The sequence below is a fragment of the Bison bison genome, unplaced genomic scaffold, assembly GCF_000754665.1.
Source record: "Bison bison bison isolate TAMUID 2011002044 unplaced genomic scaffold, Bison_UMD1.0 scf7180017864518, whole genome shotgun sequence".
Taxonomy (NCBI): domain Eukaryota; kingdom Metazoa; phylum Chordata; class Mammalia; order Artiodactyla; family Bovidae; genus Bison; species Bison bison.
Genome location: NW_011495071.1, coordinates 10,919,840 through 10,941,100, shown reverse-complemented (window position 1 = coordinate 10,941,100; position 21,261 = coordinate 10,919,840). Strand labels below are relative to the sequence as shown.

At 44.9% G+C, this 21,261-nt stretch overlaps 1 protein-coding gene across 4 annotated transcripts in view; it reads right to left on the bottom strand.

The window, feature by feature from the left end:
- Positions 1-21,261, bottom strand: part of SORL1 (sortilin-related receptor, L(DLR class) A repeats containing) — a 171,234-nt gene that overhangs the window by 78,200 nt on the left and 71,773 nt on the right. For all 4 annotated transcript variants that reach the window (XM_010830503.1, XM_010830500.1, XM_010830499.1 and 1 more), the window contains 5 exons: positions 19,922-20,010; positions 7,315-7,493; positions 5,385-5,571; positions 2,155-2,283; positions 1,254-1,339 (listed from right to left, as the gene is read on the bottom strand). In XM_010830503.1, the coding sequence (XP_010828805.1) occupies positions 1,254-1,339; positions 2,155-2,283; positions 5,385-5,571; positions 7,315-7,493; positions 19,922-20,010 (670 nt within the window). The remainder of the gene's footprint in view (positions 1-1,253; positions 1,340-2,154; positions 2,284-5,384; positions 5,572-7,314; positions 7,494-19,921; positions 20,011-21,261) is intronic.

The window sequence follows — 21,261 nt, the reverse complement described above, 5'->3', positions numbered from 1 at the left end:
GGTGAGGGATGTTAATTACTTGGGTAACGATGGAAGATTAAATTAAGGGACTAATGAGCTTAGCATGAAAAACACCAGGGCGAGCTGGCAAGCACTGAGCAAGTGAGAGGGCTGCTCTCCCCCACCCACGCAGGATGAGGTGGTTCTCTCATGATTCACGTGGCGCTGATGGCTGTTCCATGAACGCCACCTCTGCTGAGGGAGTCTGCCCTAATCAGGCACCTTTCCCAAAAGGCACAAGCAGGAGGCGGGGCTCAGAGGGAAGAGAAGCCCTATATGAATAAGACTAGAATAGAACGAAGAAAGAAAAGGCACTAAGAGATCAGCTCTTCATTAAGGTATCATAATTTCACGTGTACGTGCGTGCATACTAAGTTGCTACTCTTTGCAACCCTATGAACTGCAGCCCACCAGGTTCCTCTGTCCATGGGATTCTCCGGGCAAGAATACAGGAGTGGCCTGCCAAGCCCTCCTCCAGGGGATCTTCCCAGTATATTACAAATACCTCAACATGAGCCATCACTACCATATCAGCTTGAAACATTTGGGACACGCTATATCTTGACAGCATATTCACTTGCTCCAAAGGTTTCCCCTAACGAGCCTGCATAAGGATGCATGGTCAAGGAATGGGCATGATGCTTGAGAGATTGCCAAGGAAGAGCATGGAGCTTAGAGTCTGAACTTTTGCTCTGTTGCTGACCAGATATGAGACCTTAAATAAACTGTTTGACTCTCCTCTAAACATGCTTCTTCATATTAAAAAGAATGGAGCTAACAATATCTGCTTCATTGGGTAGTTATAAAGATTAAATTGATAACACATGGAAAAGTGAATTAAAATATGTAAAATTCCATTAAAATATCAGTCACAGTTATCATTACAAAAATGAAGACAGACCACTTAGCTACTTCCCAGAAAGCCGTGAGTCTGTTTCTATGACAAATGGATTAAGAAGCACACAGAAGGTCTGTGGGTATCCCTCAGCACCTCCTCGCCTCACATACAACAGATACCAAATAAACATCTTTCAACAAACAAAAGGGCTTTCCCTCCAATGTCTTCCATTCCTATAAAAGCATAAGGCCATAAATAAATGTCGTTTAGAGACCATGGTTTGGAGCAGCCAGGAGCTCTGAGAGGCCTGTAATGTTCATTCTTTCTCTCCATTAAGTTGGAAGAGCCCGGTGAGATCACAGTAATACTTCAACAATGTCCCGACGAGACAAAGGGAAGAAACTACGTCTCTCACCTGCCAAGGGGCACGGCACCAGCTCTCCTTCCAGGCGCATTTCGACATCTCCTCCACTGCAGGTGTCCCCAGAAATCTTCCGATACCTGTCACCGCCCCCCCACAAAAGCAAGAAGTCAGAAACATCAGAGTACAATCATGAAGGAACACGGACATTAGAGCTTATCTATTCATTTTCCTACAGAGCACGGAGGAGGAGGTTGACTCACTCTGAACTGCTTCTGTCTGTAAAGCAATTAGGCAGCCCAACATTCTGAAGCATGGTCCTAGGTGGGTTTCACATACACTGTTGACCCTTGAGCAACTTGAAGGTTAGGGGCACTGACACCCCTCCAACAGGTAAAAATCTGCATAACTGCTCTCTCTCCCTCAAAATCAAAGAAATTCATAAATAACTCCCCCAAAGGTAGGAAACTCAAACAGTCTGAAGAGAATTGGGGCTAGAATCCTAGTTCTTTTGATTCTATGTATTGTGATCTCTAATAAACCACAAACGTTTCCCCACACTTAGTTAATTAAGATCTGTAAAATGAAAATATGGGTGCTATATTTATTGATTAAAATCCACCTATAAGTGGACCTGTGCATTTCAAATGTGTATTGTTCCAAGGTCAACCATATCTCTTCAACATGCCACTCTGAAGACATGCGTTGACTGAAGTTTATGACTTAAGAAGCAACTGGAATTTCAGAGAAGCTTACAGACTTTCACTGTTTCCCCATGGTGGGTGGGGCAGGGAGAAGAGTTTGCGAACATCACAATGTTAAATTTTGTGCAAGCTACCTGAAAGATGCCAATGTGGAATTCTGTCATTGAGAGTATGAAAGGAACCCAGGTGGTCCCCTACACTCTCCAGCCAAGCAGACCTGATATGTCCCGGACATGGCAACTGTGACCTACCCTCTGGTTCTCCTGTAAGTAGAACCCACAGGACAAGGCACGGGAGGGGCGAATGAATTCCCAGAAAACTCCGGATCCGGAACACAAACCTCCAGTGACAAATCTTCACTCATCTTGAAGCCGAAGTCACTGAAAAGACAATCAGGGCTTGCCAAGGCTGTTGGTTTACACACTTCAGGTATTTAAGCCCCTCCCGTGTGACATCTACTCTACTGCCCCACACCAGCTTTATAAATCACTTAGGGACTTCCCTGGTGATCTAGTGCTTAAGAATCCACCTTGCAAGGCAGGGGATGTGGGCTCGATCCCTGGTCGGGGAACTAGGATCCCACATGCCGCAGTGCAACCAAGCCCTTGGGCCACAACTACCGAGTCTAAGCACTGCAACTAGAGAGAGCCTGTGTCCTGCAACAAAGATCTCGCGTGTCACAGCCAAGATCCAACAATGCTGAATAAACACCTAAACATATACATATTTAAGTTACTTACCATGTCCCTTTAACAAATACTCATTTTTTTACACCAGTACATTTCAAAAAAAACTTTGTATCAGAGCCATAATTGGAAAACCAGTATCCATGCCGTAAATGGACAAAAACAAGACAGATCATGATATCCAAAACAAAATAATACTGCATTTTTTAGCTGGATCCAGTTCCCCACCCAAAGACTCTGTGCCTGCCCTCTTTGTCATTAAAATGAATCAGCAAATGTGAAAAGTTTGCTGCATCTTACCCAGTGAGACTTTCTCCTTGACACTATTGGGGAATTAAAAGAGAAATTTAAAAGAATAGCCTTTGTTCTAAACTAAGGATTTGCTGTTATTTAAGACCATGTCCACTTACGAAATAAAATCACCCTGGCTTCCTCCTCACGTACTTTGGGACTTAGTCCTTTAGTCCATGAGACCTCCTGCTCGTGGGGACCACATCTCTGCCGCTCCCACCTGCTAGCCGGGTAAAGCCCTGGGGTAGGAAGCAGCAGCCCCGGGTCTAGTCTTGGCTCTGTCCTGTTACTGCCTGTCAATGCCTGAGCTGACAGCTCTGAAATGAGGCAGTGGTAATACGTACTTCCCGAGGTCTGGCCCAAACCAACTAGAAATCCAAAGGCATTTTCCAGGTTGGTGTGCTTTACCCAAAGGGTTTCACTGACTCTATTCCATGTAACACCTACTACAGGGGAGGTGTTAACAGGGACACGGCAGAGCGGTTCACGTGTACATCGTGCCACAGTCCACACCAAACCCTCTACACGGAATTACTCAGAAGGGAGGAGCTTCACTACTGTACCGAACAGGTCCCACTTGTCAAATCAGGCAAATTTTTATGGAGTGGCTGCTTTCAGTCTTTTGGGGGACTGCTGCTGCTACGTCGCTTTAGTCGTGTCCGACTTTGTGCGACCCCATAGACGGCCGCCCACCAGGCTCCGCCGTCCCTGGGATTCTCCAGGCAAAACACTGGAGTGGGCTGCCATCTCCTTCTCCAATGCATGAAAGTGAAAAGTGAAAGTGAAGTCGCTCAGTCATGTCCGACTCTAGCGACCCCATGGACTGCAGCCCACCAGGCTCCTCCATCCATGGGATTTTCCAGGCAAGAGTACTGGAGTGGGGTGCCATTGCCTAGGCAGAGCATTAATCACTCCAATAGCCAACTACCCTTCATAGGCAGTTTCTTCAAACTGTAGGTCATAAACTAGCGAGCCTGTGAAAGCACATTGGAGGGTCTGGACCTGCTTCCTCCCCTCCCCACAAAGAACAGAAGACTGCAAAACTCATCACACTTGAAAGTAGGCCTTAGCTCACAAAACTTTTGTTTATATAGACGTGTGCCTGCGTCTACATACACAAATGCATATAGGTAAAGAGGTATACCATACAATACACTCTTACTAGGGACTGCAGTCAAGAGTCTGAAATCCACTCTTATTGGCAACACTGGAGAATATAAAGATGTTAAAGAAACATCTGATGCTTTCAAACTGTGGTGCTAGAGAAGACTCTTGGTGCTAGAGAGTCCCTTGGACAGCAAGGAGATCAAACCAGTCAGTCCTACAGGAAATCAACCCTGGACAGTCATTGGAAGGATGGATGCTGAAGCTGAAGCTCCAATACTTTGGCCACTTGATGCTAAAAGCCAGCCCACTGGAAAAGACTCTGATGCTGGAAAGATTGAGGGCAGGAGAAGAAGGGGGCGACAGAGGATGAGGTGGTTTGGATGACGTTACCGACTCAATGGACACGAGTTTGAGCAAACTCTGGGAGATAGCAAAGGTCAGGGAAGCCTGGCGTGCTGTAGTCCATGGGGTCACAAAGAGGCAGACACGACTGACTGACTGAACAACAACTGCAGCAAATTATAGTCTCCTCTTTCCTATCAGTAATCCCAGGAAAAACACCCATTCCTCCTCCAAGGTACCTACATCTTTCCATCTCCCATTACAATTATTTGTGTGCATATTGTTTCTTCTACATTCTCAGGCAACGCCTTAGATATTTTACTCAAGGACTAATTAACAAATATACATATGTATGTGTATTTACACACACACAAATATATATATGTGCATGCATGCGAAGTTGCCTCAGTCACGTCCAACTCTTTGCAACCCCAAGGACTGTAGTCCATCAGGCTCGCTATCAGGCAAGAATACTGGAGTGGGTTGCCATGGGGTGGGTTCCATTTCCTGGGAGGTTCTCGACCCAGGGATCGAACCTATGTCGTCTCTAGTGTCTCCTGCATTGGCAGGCAGATTCTTTACCACTAGCACTACCTGGAAAGCATATATATATATACATATATATATATATATATAATATACAGACACACACACACACACTCTTATTTCAGATAGAGAAGCAAATTTCCTTGAAAATAGGGCTCCTAAGGAAAAGGAGTTATCCACAATGGAACCTTCAGCATGTTCCTTTCTTGCTTGCCCTTGTGAAAATAAATCCCAGAGTAATCTATTCCTACATAAATTACTGCAGCATGCTTGGTTGGGGGAGGGGGGTGCTCACACCTCCATCACATCACACGGCTGAAACAACCAAATGGAAAAACCAACATAAAAAGTGCCCAGCACAGCTCCTGGCTCCTAAGAGCTGCTTGATAAATACTTGGTTCCTGCGAGCCGCTCCCTCTCTTCAGGGGAAGGCATACGCCCCAGCCTGTTGCCCACACTGCTGAGGGACCAGAAGAGCACTCGGTCCCTGGTGTGGATGGACAACCAACCATTCATAGTCCTCTCGGGTGCAGGAGCAGTTGGACACAACCACCGGCCGGTCGAAGTCTTCTCCGTTAAAGCACGTGGCGTGGGGGGTCCTCCGCTTGAAAACAGTCTTGTGCCCCAGCAGACACTCGTTGCCCCGCTCATCAGATGGGGACCACAGCTTGTAGTCGTTTTCTGTGCAGGGGACCCCTGAGGAGGAGGAAACGTAGCATTACGGGCATGCCCACGCAGGGTTTCCTGTCCTGCCTGCCCCGTGGCCTGGCCACCCACTTCCCGGGCCTCTCGCTGCCGCCCAGCGAGCGTGCAGGCCCCTGGAGCTGCCCTGACCCTCTCACTGGCTGGCTCTGGGGCCAGGCAGCACCTGCCTCTACTGTCCCCAGAAACACAGACATCCACCTGAGAAAGCGGGGAGGGAGCAAGCCCCCCTGGTGCTCACAGTCTAAACTTCTGAAAGATTTGAGCAGATTCTGCAGTTTCCTTTAGAACCAGGTCCCCAGAGGTGTTTGTCTCTGGGGAGTGAGGTCAAGGCTGGACTCCCGAGAGGTGGCATCACTGAGGAGCAGTGTTCCCTGTCAGATTCCCAAGACAGCATGGACGCATCTGAAGTGTGGCCCATGAGCAAGAGAATCCACTGTCACTGCTTGGAAGGTGCAGGACCTTCATGGAAGGAGGCGGAGAACTGGTCAGACAAGCTGGTCACTCCATCTACCCACATCCACTCAAAATTTAAAAAGACTGGTTTCCATAAGAATTCCAAAGTACACCAATGTCTATCCTAGCAGTTTATGTCTTTTTTATATGTGTGTCTTTGGTTACATTAAATGCTGCCTGAAAAGATTAACTACTGTCAACTCAACACCATCCCAATCAGCAAGCATTTATTAAACCCTTACTGATAAGGCTATCAGGCCGTCTAGTGGGTAGAAGATAAAGATGCACAGAGCAGGTTCTTATACCTAAAGACCTATGATCCAGGTGATGAGAGATGACACACAAAGCGTGGCAGCTACAAATCTATAATCCAAGGTGTGAAGAGTACACGCCCGTTTTGGACACAGAGAAGAGGGCAGAGGTCCGGTTGGGTTATAAGCAGCCAAGTGCATTGGGTCCTGATCCATGAAAAGGATTTCAACTAGCAGAAATTGAATGGGTAGGCCACAGAGCATCCCAGGCAACTGGAATAACGTCAGCCACGGCAGAGAAGGCGCAGAGGGCAGGGTTACGTGGGGCCAAGAAGGATGCTGCAGAGGTTTACTCCCCCTGCTCCCTTACTGGCAGGTCCTGGGCCTGGACCAGCAGATAGAGACGAGATCCCAGACAGCTGTGAGAGGACCCTACACCATTAGGAGAGTCTACCCACCGAATGTGCCAAACTGGAACTGCTAGTTTGGAAGAATAATTTTCAAGCATTTATTCATTCACTTGTTCAGCACACATACACCTAAACCCAGCCTGTGCCCATGACTGCACAGGAAATGAGGATACAGAAAACGCATGGCCCTGTGAAGAAGTGCCTGAGTAACTGCCTCTGAATATCTCGTTTACTTAATGCATATGTGCTGTCGTCAACGGATTACAGACCCTTCTGAGAATATCTAAGCTGCTGCTGCTGCTGCTAAGTCGCTTCAGTCGTGTCCGACTCTGTGCAACCCCATAGACGGCAGCCCACCAGGCTCCCCCATCCCTGGGATTCTCCAGGCAAGAACACTGGAGTGGGTTGCCATTTCCTTCTCCAATGCATGAAAATGAAAACTGAAAGTGAAGTCGCTCAGTTGTGTCCAACTCTCAATCCAAAAACGAGAAGATCTCTGTATACGAATAGCTGATTCACTTTGCTGTACAGGAGAAACCAACACAGCATTGTAAAGCAACCACACCCCAATTGTTAAAAAAGGTACTTCCATGAGAAGGGCCAAGGGGGCAGGGGCTTACCCAAGGCACTTGTGGCATTGACCTGGAGGATCAGCCAGCTGTGGATGTTCTCCTTGTTGGAGCCGAAGATGGTGAAGACAGTGCTCTTCTCGCCAGGCTCCGTGAGGAGCCCGTACACAAACACGGGCTTCTCCGAGAAGACGAACGTTTTCCAGGTCTCCCCTTCATTGGTGCTGTACCTGCCCAGATGTAAGAAGAGGATCCTTGCAGTTAAAGTCTGGGGGCAAGACCTTGGTTTCCAGATAACAGTCACCTGTAGCAGGAACCGGAGCTCCTTGGGGCAGCGGCTGATCCCGGGACAACGCCAGGGAAGTTTAAGGTTGTGACAGAAAGCATGGAAACGCTCAGAGATTGATGCTGTCGATGAGAAAGGAAACAGGAGCCAACTCCATGGGGTTCCAACTGGCCAGGGTGGAACAATGTGAACTTAAAAAAAAAGAGAAATGATGATAACAGATAATACAGTGAATGAAAACAGGGCATGGGTCTGTACATGATAAAGAAAAAAGGGCAGAGAAGGGAAATTATTATATCACAGTACTACCTAATAATTGTTAAAAAAACAATGACAGAATGAGAAAAGTGACTGTGCTGTAACCCTATTGCAACAACCAAGTCAGACAAGATTATCTCTGGATGCCGAAAATACTGGGTAAAAGAATGTTGGGGACCAGAGCGTCTACATGGTCTAAAGGTACCAACTCACTCACTGCAGAGGAGGAAACATAATTTACAGCGGATGATCGGAGTCACAACTCTTGCAAATTTAGCAGCACTCGAAGTGGGACAAGACAACCTGATGTCATGTACCTCTCAGACAAAGCACTGAGGATGATGCATCATCTAGGCAAGAGTCCATGCAAATGGATGAACTGACAATGTGGAATGTTCTATGCGACAACTGGCCTGGAATCTTCAAAACATCAAGGCTATCAAAAACCAACCAAACAGCCCAAGAGGCAGAGGACTTGTTATAGATTAAAAAGAGACTAAAGACAAATGCAAACCCTGACTGAATCCTAGATTAGGAAAAAAATCAACAGCTACAAATAATATAGGACAACTGAGAAAATATAACAGTCTATAATACTTATAGTAATGCCATCATCAGTGGCACTGGATGGCATCACCAATTCAATGGACGTGAACTTGGGCAAACTCCAGGAGATGGTGAAGGATAGGGAAGCCTGGCATGCTGCAGTCCATTGGGTTACGAAGAATCAGACACAACTCGGTGACTGAACAACAAAATAAGTCATACTAAGTTCATGATCATTTTCTTGGGAATGATAACAGCATTCTGACTGTGTAGGAAAAGACCTTTATTTATTTAAGATATGTGTATTGAGCTATGAAGGGGTACCATATCTGCAACTATTTTTCAAATAATTTTCCCCAAAACGGAGGGATAGATGGATGGAAAGATGGCAGACAGGATAAACAGATGACAAAAGCAAAGCAAACAAAACATTAACAACTGGTGATTATTACACAAAGTGTAAGTGAAGGTAACATGAGTACTTTTTTACACAACTTTTACAACTTTTCCCATAGTCTCAAAAATTAAAAGCTGGATGAAAGTGTGTCCTGAGAAAAGGCAGACTACATCAGAAAAAGAGTGCAAGCCCTCTTGGGAAAAAAAGCAGCACTGAATTCAATGTATTGATTTTAAATTAACTTTTGTATTAAAGAGGAGGAGGAGGAGGAAGAGGAGAGGAAAATGTGCCTGGTACTGGCTTCATCACCCAGCAAGCTGGTGAGATGCTCACCATAAGAAACCTCTCAACTCGAGTGGGCTCAATTAGGGTCACAGAGCTGCTGGGTCTCTCTGAAATCCAATTTAAACACAGAACTTTTCTTTCACTTTTCTCAAGTTTTTGAGATTTTACTTTTACTCAGGATCTTAATACTTGATGTAAATCTTTTTTATGTCATTCAATTCAAGCACTTCCTCTTGAGATTACTAAAACTGGTACTTCTGCAAGAAGGCTACAGATTAAACCATGGTCATGGTGGGGGTGGGGTGGGGACAGGGCAGAGAGGACTGAGCAATCTCCTCTATAGATCTTCCTAAGAAGGGAAATTGTCTTCCGGCTGACATGCTTCTGGTTTAAGTTAACCTGAAGCAGATAAGGAGATAAGTTAACTTCATCTCCTTCTTGCAACAGGGTGATGAGCTAAAGGCTTTCAAGCTCAGTCACATCTGATGCTTATCGACCCCAGTTGCCCACCAGACTCCTCTGTCCATGAAAGTTTCTAGGCTAGAATACTGGAGTGGGTCGCCATTTCCTACTCCAGGAGATCTTCCCAACCCAGGAATCAAACCTGTTTCTCCTACGTCTCCTGAATGGCAGGCAGATTCCTTACCACTGTGTCACCTGGGAAGCAAAGGCTCAGTAGCATCTTTAAAGCATCCAGAACCCGCAGAGTCGGTCTATCAACCAACCACGATGGGAACTACCCCTCTGCTCTGCGATCACAGTGGAAGTCTGTCTACTTGCACACCATGTAGGTAATTCTGTTGAATAGCTCCTCGAACCCAAGATAACCTCAGGAAATGAATCATCCTGTTTCTTGAGAAGTCCCCAGCAGACTCTGACGACAACATATTACTGAGACTAAAAGCAGGTGCTCGGCTGAGTGCAGCTTTGTACTGAAGAATAAACTGTGCCTTTAGAAAACAGTGCTTTTCAGAATTTTGGAGAAAGGGCAGTCACATCATCAGCTCAACAGTTAAGGGATCACCTGTTATGGGCTGAATTCTGATCTCTGAAGGAGAACTTGTGTTGGTGAAGTGAAAATGACAAGAACCTTGCAAGAAAACAAACCAAGACATCTTTATATTCCTAACAGTCATGGAAGAAGATGTAGGGCCTCGGCCCTTAAGAAGGGAGAATTCAAAACATTCAAATAAAATACAGACATAATCTCATGGCCAAAAGTCTCAAAAAGATGAGACTATATACACAATGATAATAAAAATATAATATAACCAAGATACACTAAATAAGGGACGCAGGGGTAGAAACTCAAAGCACAAATCTATGGTTCCACAGAAAGGTCCTGATGAGCTCAGACTTTTAAAGAACATATCTAAGATGAGAATAGAGTCATATAACCAAGGGCAAAAACTTAAAGAGCCATAGCAATCTGCTAATTAATTTTAGCTGTAATTCTTCACACTAGTAATCTGCAGGAACAGTGACCAAACAGCTCAAACTCAAAATAAGCCAAAGGTAATGCTTCAAATTACCAAAATAATTGGCAGATTAGTGGGCAATCTAACTTGGTTACCCAGCAAGTTCTAAAAAGAATCAGAATGGAATGGGATCATCCATCTGATGGTTAATGGTATAAATAGCAATGACAGAGAAAAGCAGAAGAGGTTAGTCAATTTCTATGTTGGGTTTATCTTTATTAAGAAGAATGATCTTCAAACTGGACAAAGCAGGAAAAAAAAAGGAAGTTACAGGAAAATGAATACAAAATAAAGCACATTTGAGGGAACTGAAAGATTTAAAGGAATGATTGCAAAGTTCCTTTTAATAATCTCTAAAAAGAACCACGAGAACAGATAAAGATCTCAAAACTAGATGAGAAAAAAGTAGTTTTATTTCCCTAAGAAGAAAAAAGTGGTTTCAAGAATGGACTATGAAACAGCTGATTTGAGAGAACTTAGATACGAAGGAAGGTGGAGCTGGGAACACACACGGTTTCACACACAAGTCACAACAAACGAACCCTGTTTCTTTTTCTCAGAGTTAATTCTTGATTTGAGAACAAGGTAATGGTAAGGGTCTACTTTTCATAAGGATATTCGTGGCAGTGGGCTGAGGGGACAGTATTGGCTAGGGAGGGGCATGTGGATATTTTCTAGGATGATGGAAAATTTCTCCATCTTGACATGCAACCTTCAGAATGGATGAAATGGTGTATTTAAGATAAGAGCATCTCATGGTGTGTAAAGGATATCTCAATTAAAAACATAATTTAGTAGGAGCTACCAGCTTGAGAAGGCTGTCAAAGTGTAAAAACAGTTTTAGGTTTTTATTACCAGAAATCAAGTCTCTAGGATCATGTGGGTATCAATGCCAATGGGATGTGTGTTTCAGGCTGCTGGAGGCAGATCAGGCCCCCTCATCTTAAAGCCCTGATAGTGTGAAAAGGACCCCAGGGAGAATCTAGAGGGTGCAGATTCAGGATCCTACAGCACTGGAGGGAAGGAACTGGGGCTGTCTGCCATGGATGGGAGATGCTCTCTGGAGAACAGGGAGGGGTCCTCAAGCATCTGAAAGGCTTTCAGCAAAAGAGGAAATACCTGTTGGGTGCGTCTCCTGGAAGCAGAGCTGAGCCCACTGCATAGAAATGGGAGTGAGGAAGATTTAGGCTCTCTCTGACTTGAGAACTTCCACTCGTAAGGGAACGGATAAATAAATAGAGTGCATGAACACACGAACAACAAATTGTCCCAAGGTGAAATAGAAGCTTTTTATTTTTCAATTTGGCGAAGTCTCCATCACTAGAATTATTCAAGCAAAGACTGGGTGATCATCCATCACTGATGACAGGCAATTCCTGCAATGGATGGTGGAAGATGGAACTAGAGGATGTAATGTTGCCAGATTCCTGCTGCGTATCTCCCTGTGGACATCCCACAGCCATGTCAGTTCACCCTGACCAAATCTGCACTCACCCCCAGTCCTTCCGGTCGACTCCTTTTCCTCTGTTTTTCTGTGAATGATGTGGTCATCTTGACCTGTCACCCGCCCCAGCCCCTGCAAACTGTCTGGTCAAAAAGCAGCTCCTACAGACTTAGTCCTGAAAATGCTTGGTCCCCATCTAAGCAACATCTCTCACCTCCAGTCTTGGTCCTTTGAAAATTCATGCTCCTGGGTTTCCCTGGTGGCTCAATGGTAAAGAATCCATCTATCAATGCAGGGGACATGGGTTGGATCCCTGGTCTGAGAAGATCCCACTTACCTTGGAGCAACTAAGCCCATGAGCCACAACTGTTGAGCCTGTGCTCTAGAGCTCAGGAGCCACAACTACTGAGTCCTTGAGCTCTAGAGCCCATGCTCCTCAATGAAAGAACACACAGCAATGAGAATCCCAGGCACTGCAATTAGAAGGTAGCTCCTGCTCACCCCAACTAGAGGAAAGTCTATGCAGCAACAAAGACCCAACATGGCCAAAAATAAATAATAAACAAAAATTTAAACAAAAAATAATAAACAAAAATTAAAACATTCATGCTCCTCAACCTTGCCAGAGCCATCTTTCTATACAAGCCATCACTTCAAAAGCAAAGTCCAGTCCCTCTGGTAAAGCACATAAAAGTCCTGGGGGGCTCTGGCCCCTTCTCACACACCCACCTCAGGCCTCAGTCCGCACACCTCCACCCTGAGATCTACATTCTATCAACACTAAAGACTTGCACCTTCCACTGATTCATGTTGGTCTCCTCTCCCCTAAAGCTCTTTCTGACCCTGGGACAGTACCCCAGCATTGTTATTTACCCTTGAAGTCTCAGCCCAAGGTTCCTCTCCTCCCAGCAGCCTGCCTGGCCCTCCTTCTGTGGTTTCCCCTAGCACCCTGCGCTCCCCTCGGCTTTATACCTGTAACCCAGCAAGACTCCATGATGCCTCCCCCAGGCAAACCCCTCCCCCAGGTTCTCTGCTGCAGTTCCTTTCTGAAATACCTAGATAAGAGTATCTGATGCACATTTCCTGAGCTGTTTTCAGCTCAGTTCAGTTCAGTCGCTCCGTCGTGTCCGACTCTTTGTAACCCCATGAATTGCAGATGCCAGGCCTCCCTGTCCATCACCAACTCCCAGAGTTTACTCAAACTCATGTCCATTGAGTCGGTGATGCCATCCAGCCATCTCATCCTCTGTCATCCCCTTCTCCTCCTGCCCCCAATCCCTCCCAGCATCAGTCTTTACAGATGCTAAAACTACCAGCAAATGGAAGATGTTAATGACTTGATGACAATGAGCGTAGCTACTGGAGCCTAAGGATGGATAATGCGAACCCCTGTGACACCACACTGTTATCTCAATATCAAGCAATCAGAGAACTTTGCAGGGCTGGTGTGTATGTGTGTCTCTGTATGTGTGTGTGTCTATGTGTGTGAGTGTGTGTCTGTGTGTGTCTCTGTGTGTGTGTGTGTGTTCTCAGTTATATCTGACTCTTTCAACCCTATAGACTACAGCCCAGCAAGCTCCTCTGTCCATGCAGTTCTCCAGGCAAGAATACTGGAGTGGGCTGCCATTTCCTGATCCAGGGATCAAACCCGCATCTCTTCTCCCCTGCAATGGCAGGCAGATTCTTAACCACTAATGCCACCCGGAAAGCCTCATCTGGTCTTTACACACTGCTACATCTAAAATGGATAACCAACAAGGACCTACTCTATAGCACAGGGAACTCGTCTCAATGTTATGTGGCAGCCTGGATGGGAAAAGGCTTTGGGGGAGAATGGAATATGTATGGCTGAGTCCCTTCATTGTCCACCTGAAACTATCACAATATTGTTAATCAGCTATACTCCCACACAAAATAAAAATTTAAAAAAAAATGCTCTCCTGCAACCCATCAGGGAGCTCAAGCCTCTTGAGCACTAGTTGTCCTGGACTCCTTGTCTGATGCCTTACAATAAATGCCGCTCTTTTCTTCACCCAGTGTCAGTAGATGGGCAAGCAGACCCAAGTTTGGTTCAGTAACATACCTACTTATTTAATGACCTGATTTTTCAGTATCTTCTACGACAGCTACCATTTATCAGGAATAAGACTTCTTACTCACTTTTCTGCCCCTGGCACACAGAAGGGCATTAATTAATATTTACTTTAAAGGAAATGAAATGAACCGCATTATATATATATATATATATATATTTTTTTTTTTTTACCCCATTTGTCAATTTCTCAACAGTTAAAGACTGATAAGAACACCTCCTCCTCTATAACTCAAGGGGCTGAAGAAATCACATGGGGGTAAAAATGAGGTGGGGGTGACTTTCAACCATTAAAGTTACTATGAGATCAGGTTCTACAACCAAACAAACTGGTTATCTGCCACCTCCCACATTCTGGAACTGTGAGGCTGCTTGCAGAACTCAGGTCTAGAAAAGACAGCTGCTCTGCTGGGCGGAGTCTTTGCAGTGGCTTTTCAGGACTCACAGAGGAAAACCCTATGAAATCTGAAATCTCCTATGAGGAAAGAGGCTTTGGGGAACATCCAAGGTATTAGTAACTACTGATAATATCCTTATGCTGATAGGCGAACCACCAGGAAGAAACAAAACTGATTGTGTCCCTCTAGATCAGACCGACAAGCTAGGGTTTGGGTTTGTTTTTGGTCAGAGTGTAAAAACACAACACCCCCTGCTCTCTGAAGAACACTGATTCTACACAAGAAAGACCTGCAAACCCCTGAGCAGGCTCTCAGTGACAGCACACTGAATGAAGGGGTGAGTGACTCCCAGAAGACACGCAGGAGCAAAAACAAACTGTTCCTCCTCTTACTCTCAATTTCAATTAACAACAACAAAGAAAACAGCCTCAGTGGAGAATCTCAGCAGAAGCTGAAACAAGTAACTGTAAACTCTTAGTTAGCTGTGCTAATTAGGGAGAGAAAGACATGAATAATTAAAAAAAAAAACAACCAACAAAAGAAGAACCCACCTAAACTTAATTCTTTCATTAAGCAAGGTTCCAACCTCTGTTCCACCAAACCTCTTACTAGAGTTAGATGTTACCCCTTACTCCCTAAGGTTGGGGAAGCTTTGCATCAGAAAGCTTGTCCCCCAGTCTCTCCCTCCAGCTGGTTCAGAAACATCTCGGAGCCACAGTGGGGCTGGCCGGCTCCCAAAGGATGCCTCACTAACCTCTGTATCCTCTCTTCCTAGAACAACAACTGGCTTCTCATGGATATTCAACAAATGTTTGTGCAATTGATCTAAAATGATGCCTAACAGAAATATGTTCAATTTCTGTCCAGCGTGAACCTGAACTCCTGACAGTCACATTCTCACCAGGTTGCACACATCTGGGGGCCCCCCGCCATGCACATCTGCATTCCAGGGATTGTCATTTACCATAGAACACCACAGAACTGCCCCAGACCCCCAGGGGTTTGTAAGACTGTTATGCCACCCCACCTCTTCCAGTTTTATTAACCAGGAAAAAAATTAAGCAGCGCTGGAACACTAAGTGTGCATGACCTATTTATCGAACAATCTAACATTTACTAAGTGCCTGCTAGCCTGCGTAGAATAGAAATCCTCGTCTACAAAGACCGTGTTAATGAGTTGAGGAATTCAGGCATATGATGAAAAGGTAACTAACAAATGGAGGCAGTATGTGCTGAATGCCAAATCAACGAGACGGCTGCCAATAAACGCCATGAGACTCGAAGGAGGGAGCGAAGGCTTCGGCTGGGGACACCAGACTTGGAAGGATCTGAAACCCTAGACCAGCAACAGAAGTCCAGTTGAGTCAGAAGGAGCCTCCACTCACGTGGTTTAAAGATCTGAACTAATTACAATAGGATTTTCTGCTTCTCTTCTGATGACCTGATAGCTCAGAAGTCAAAAGCAGAGCAGCAGGAGAAGCAAGGGAAAAAACAAAACTCTGTGAGCAACATACAAATGCCAGGTGGCTGCACTACACAGGTTTTGGCCCAGCTCTGGCTGATATTTGGGACACACGCACCTGTCAATAGGAGGCCTGAACATATTCTCAATTTGCAAACGCGTTATTTGAACCACACCTACAGACACCTCCAAATGAGCTGGGCAAACAAAGGAACACTAGAGAGCCCATCTCCCACATGTCTACGACCCCAGAGTCATTGTTCAATGTCGGCGGAGGGCCCTGTGATCTCCTGGCAGCAGGTCTCATTTCCGGATCATGTTTTGCTGCAGCTAGCTAGCAATGACTCTGCGTCCCCTGAGCACATATGCACCGACAGATGGTGTAAGAGGACCAGAATCACGTTAACTGCTTCAGAAAAGCTAGTTTGGAATGCAAATATAGTCTGGAGGAGAGTTAAACAGGGAAAATCAGGAAGTGTGTCTCTGCAGTCTGACTGCCACACACAGAATGAAATGTATTCCCAGGCGGTCAAACTACCACGGAAGTCCCCTACCATACTCCTCCCAGGGTGTCCTGGATGTCACACTGTATTTATGTATCTTAGCGGATGGACTCCCTGCGAGTGGAGGAAAACATTCTATTTCTCTTTAGACACACGTCACCCAGCACTATCAGTGCTTGAGAAATGTGTGAGATGGGAATTAATAAATTAGTGGATAAGGGACTTCCCTGGCGGTCCAGTGATTAAGACTCCATGCTCCCGATGCAGGAGGCATGGGTTTGATCCCTGGTCAGGGAACTAAGATCTTGCATGCCACATGGCATGCCAAAAGGAAAAAAAAAAACACATGCTACAGAAAAATTAATGGATAAATAAATGATGACATGAAGGCGGGAAGCAGGTGCCCTCTGACTGTCCTCCTCTTTACAAACATCAATCTGAACGTGGACACAGCATGCTGCGTACAAAGAGGGCTTCTTCTGACTGCTGGCTCTCAGGCAGCCTCTGACCAGAGCTGCACAGACTAGAGAGCAGCCGAGTGAACGGCAGAATGCCAGGACTTTGGTTCTCCCTGTTTCTTGGAGGCCAGGCTGCTCAGCACAAGTCCAACTACCCACAAGGGAAAGAAACCAGCTGTTAAGATCTCTTTTTTCAAACCACCCACCTCTCTGTCCTGCTGCTGGTCCTGTTTCTAAAAGGAGTAAAGGAAAAGAAGGCTCTCTTCCTTGCATTAAATGAGATGATTATAGAAGCCCTTTCCTCATCCTCCAGCAATCTGTCTCGTGAATTCAGCCCCATAACAAGAAGTGAGAGCTAGTCTGCCCCAGCCTAATGTTGACAAAATTAACCTTTGTCACAACTTGGACAAAAGTAATGAAAGAACTGGTCCTGATAACATCAAATTCAAGAAGGCAGAGGTTACTAACTCTTGACATTTTTGCTTTTCAGAGGAATGTACAGCAAAGAATACAGAATGTAATTTAAAGACCTGAATGCTAGTCTTGCCTGTTACGAACAAAGTGGTACTTTGAGCAAGGTACTTTCTGAGCCTCTGTTTTCTCATCTATAAAATGAAGCCATTAACCCCAAATGTCCTTTGCAGGTCCATCTGTAAAAACCCCAGAACCAAAGGTTATCATAGTAAAAGTCACCTGTTTATCAAATAACATGCATTCCTGAAATTATTACTCATGTACTATTATTAATTATTATTATTACTCATTCTATGAATAACTGTGTCATACACAAAGCTAAGAAAGACAAACTGAAGAGCCTCCAGTTAATTTTTTAGTCATTATTAATTTATATTTTATAATATAGAGTTGCACTTTTTCAAATCAATAAAATTATTTCTTTCGTTCCTCTCTGAGATAGGAAAGGCAGATTTTCTTTATAAACAAGAAAAAGTTTAAATAATTTCCTTAGTCACAAATTATGCAGTCAATAACCTAGTAAAACAAATAATCCACTTATAATCACAGAGTTAAATTTCTGGAAGAACAGTATAATGTTAAAAAGCTTCATCAAAAAATCCAGAAATTAATCATACTAAGTGAAGTAATTGACTATGCCAAAGCCTTTGACTGTGTGGATCACAATAAACTGTGAAAAATTCTGAAAGAGATGGGAATACCAGACCACCTGACCTGCCTCTTGAGAAACCTGTATGCAGGTCAGGAAGCAACAGTTAGAACTGGACATGGAACAACAGACTGGTTCCAAATAGGAAAAGGAGTTCGTCAAGGCTGTATATTGTCACCCTGCTTATTTAACTTCTATGCAGAGTACATCATGAGAAACACTGGGCTGGAAGCACAAGCTGGAATCAAGATTGCCAAGAGAAGTATCAATAACCTCAGATATGCAGATGACACCACCCTTATGGCAGAAAGTGAAGAGGAACTCAAAAGCCTCTTGATGAAAGTGAAAGAGCAGAGTGGAAAAGTTGACCTAAAGCTCAACATTCAGAAAACTAAGATCATGGCATCTGGTCCCATCACTATAGATGGGAAAACAGTGGAAACAGTGTCATACTTTATTTTGGGGGGCTCCAAAATCACTACAGATGGTGACTGCAGCCATGAAATTAAAAAACACTCCTTGGAAGGAAGGTTATGACCAACCTAGATACCATATTTAAAAGCAGAGACATTACTTTGCCAACAAAGGTCCGTCTAGTCAAGGCTATGGTTTTTCCAGTGGTCATGTATGGATGTGAGAGTTGGACTGTGAAGAAAGCTGAGTGCCGAAGAATTGATGCTTTTGAACTGTGGTGTTGGAGAAGACTCTTGAGAGTCCCTTGGACTGCAAGGAGATCCAACCGGTCCATTCTAAAGGAGATCAGTCCTGGGATTTCTTTGGAAGGAATGATGCTAAAGCTGAAACTCCAGTACTTTGGCCACCTCATGCGAAGAGTTGACTCACTGGAAAAGACCCTGATGCCGGGAGGAATTGGGGGCAGGAGAAGGGGACAACAGAGGATGAGATGGCTGGATGGCGTCACTGACTCGATGGACGTGAGTTTAAGTGAACTCTGGGAGTTGGTGATGGACAGGGAGGCCTGATGTGCTGTGATTCATGGGGTTGCAAAGAGTCGGACACGACTGAGTGACTGAACTGAACTGAAATAAGCCAAAGAGAGAGAGATAAATATTGTATGATATCACTTATACCTAGAATCTAAAAATGATACCAATGAACTTATTTACAAGACAGAAACCGACTCACAGACACAGAAAACAAATTTATAGTTCCCAAAGCAGGAGAAGGGATAAATTAGGACTTTGGGATTAAAATACACACACTACTTTGCATAAAATAAACAACAAGGACCTACGGCATAGCACAGGCAACTACACAGTAAGTCCCCTACATGCAAACCTTCAAGTCGTGAACTTTCAAAGATGTGAAAATGCACGTGGTTCCAGCAAGGAACCAGAACCTGAGCCATCAACGTCAAGCATGAATGAAACTGCGGCTTGCCCTCCGTCTCCTATTGCTGATGATCCTTCAGCTCCACCATCTCCCACCTCCTCTCCCTCCTCCAGTCGGTAACTCTTCTTGCCTGCTCACTCGATGCCAGCCCCTGTATGACAGCTGTTGTGCTGTACTATTGTACTTTTCAAGGTACTAAACTGTAAGACTTAAAATGTTTTCTTCATTTTTGTGTTTGCTTTTTATGTATTATTTGTAGGAAAAGTGTTATAGACCTATTACAATACAGTGCTATATAGACGATTGTGTTAGTTGGGTATACTGAGGCTAACTTTGCTGGACTTAGGAACAAATTGCTCTCAGAATGTGCAACTTATTCATATGTAGGGGCCTTACTGTACTATTTTATAATAACCTACAATGGAAGAGAATATAAAAAAGAATTTATATAGATTTATATATATGTATACATGTATAACTGACCACTCTACTGTACACCTGAAACTAACACAACACTGTAAATCAATCAACTGTATTTCAATAACATTTTTTTAAGGCTCCATGGAGACACTTACTTCAGCTCGTTGGTTTCCATGCCCTGGGCAATGGCCATGATGATGCCGCCATGGTCCCCCCACGTGTAGTAGTGAGGTCCGGGCAGAGCCTGAAGAGAGAGACAGACAGTCAGTGCTCATGCCACTGCCAGGGAGGTGGCCAGGAAGAAACAGTGCACACCTTGCACACATGCACAGGCACACACAGCAGGGATGTCCCCACCTGGGTACAAATTCCCATTCCCAGAGCACTTCACAGCCATTATCTCACCTGCTCCACACAGCCCCAGGGAGGAACAGAGCAAGTACTCACATCCCAATTTTTAAATTTCATTTACATATACCCAGCTGCACTGGGTCCCGTTGTTGCATGTGGGCTTTCTCTAGTTGTGGTGAGTGGTGGGGCCACTCTCTAGTTGTGGTGGGTGGGCTTCTCACTGGGGTGGCATGTGGGCTCAACAGCTGTGCTGCACAGGCTTAAGTTGCCCCAAGGCATATGGAATCTTCCCAGACCAGGGATTGAACCTGGGTCCCCTGCATTGGACGGTGGATTCTTAACCAGCAGACCATGAGAGAAGTCCCCAATTTTTTTTTGCCAAATGAAAAAACTGGAGTTTCTACTAAAAGTGGCAGACTGTAAACTGCAAAGGTAGGAATCAAACTCAAATCTCTGACTGTCACCAAGCTGTGATTAAAAATAACCAACTAGGGACTTCTCTGATGGTCCAGTGGTTAAGGATCTGCCTTCCAATGCAGAGGACACAGGTTTGATCCCTGATCAGGGAACTAAGATCCTACATGCTGAGGGGCAACTAAGCCCACGCACCACAACTACTGAGCCTGCACACTCTAGAGCCTGGGCACCTCAATGAGACCCAGCACAGCAACCCCAGAACAAACCATTAACCAACTGGAATTCGGGTTCTACTGTGACAGAATAAGCCCACTACAGCCCATCTTACCTACTAATTACAAATAAAAACCTTTGGACAAAACACAAAAAGATAGCTACCTGAGGATGCTGAAAAGTAAACAAACTCAGGCAGCTTGTGAAGGGGACTAAAAACCTGGAGAAGCTACCCAAATGACTGAGGCTTCCTGGTACACCTTTGCCCCAAGGGAATGCCCCAACCTAGGATACTGCAAGCCCAGGCAGGTGGCTAAAGTTTTATAGAAATTTTCTGCTTAAGTAGACAAGAAAATAAGCTCCTGCAATTTTCCTACAGAAAAATGTAGATGGAATCCCAGAGAGGGGAGTTTGAGGAAGTAAACCTTCTAATTCTGTGTATAGACTCAGACAGATTTCAGCTTGACCCCTAAGCTGTACGTGTGTGGAACAGACCCACACCAGCACAAAGAAG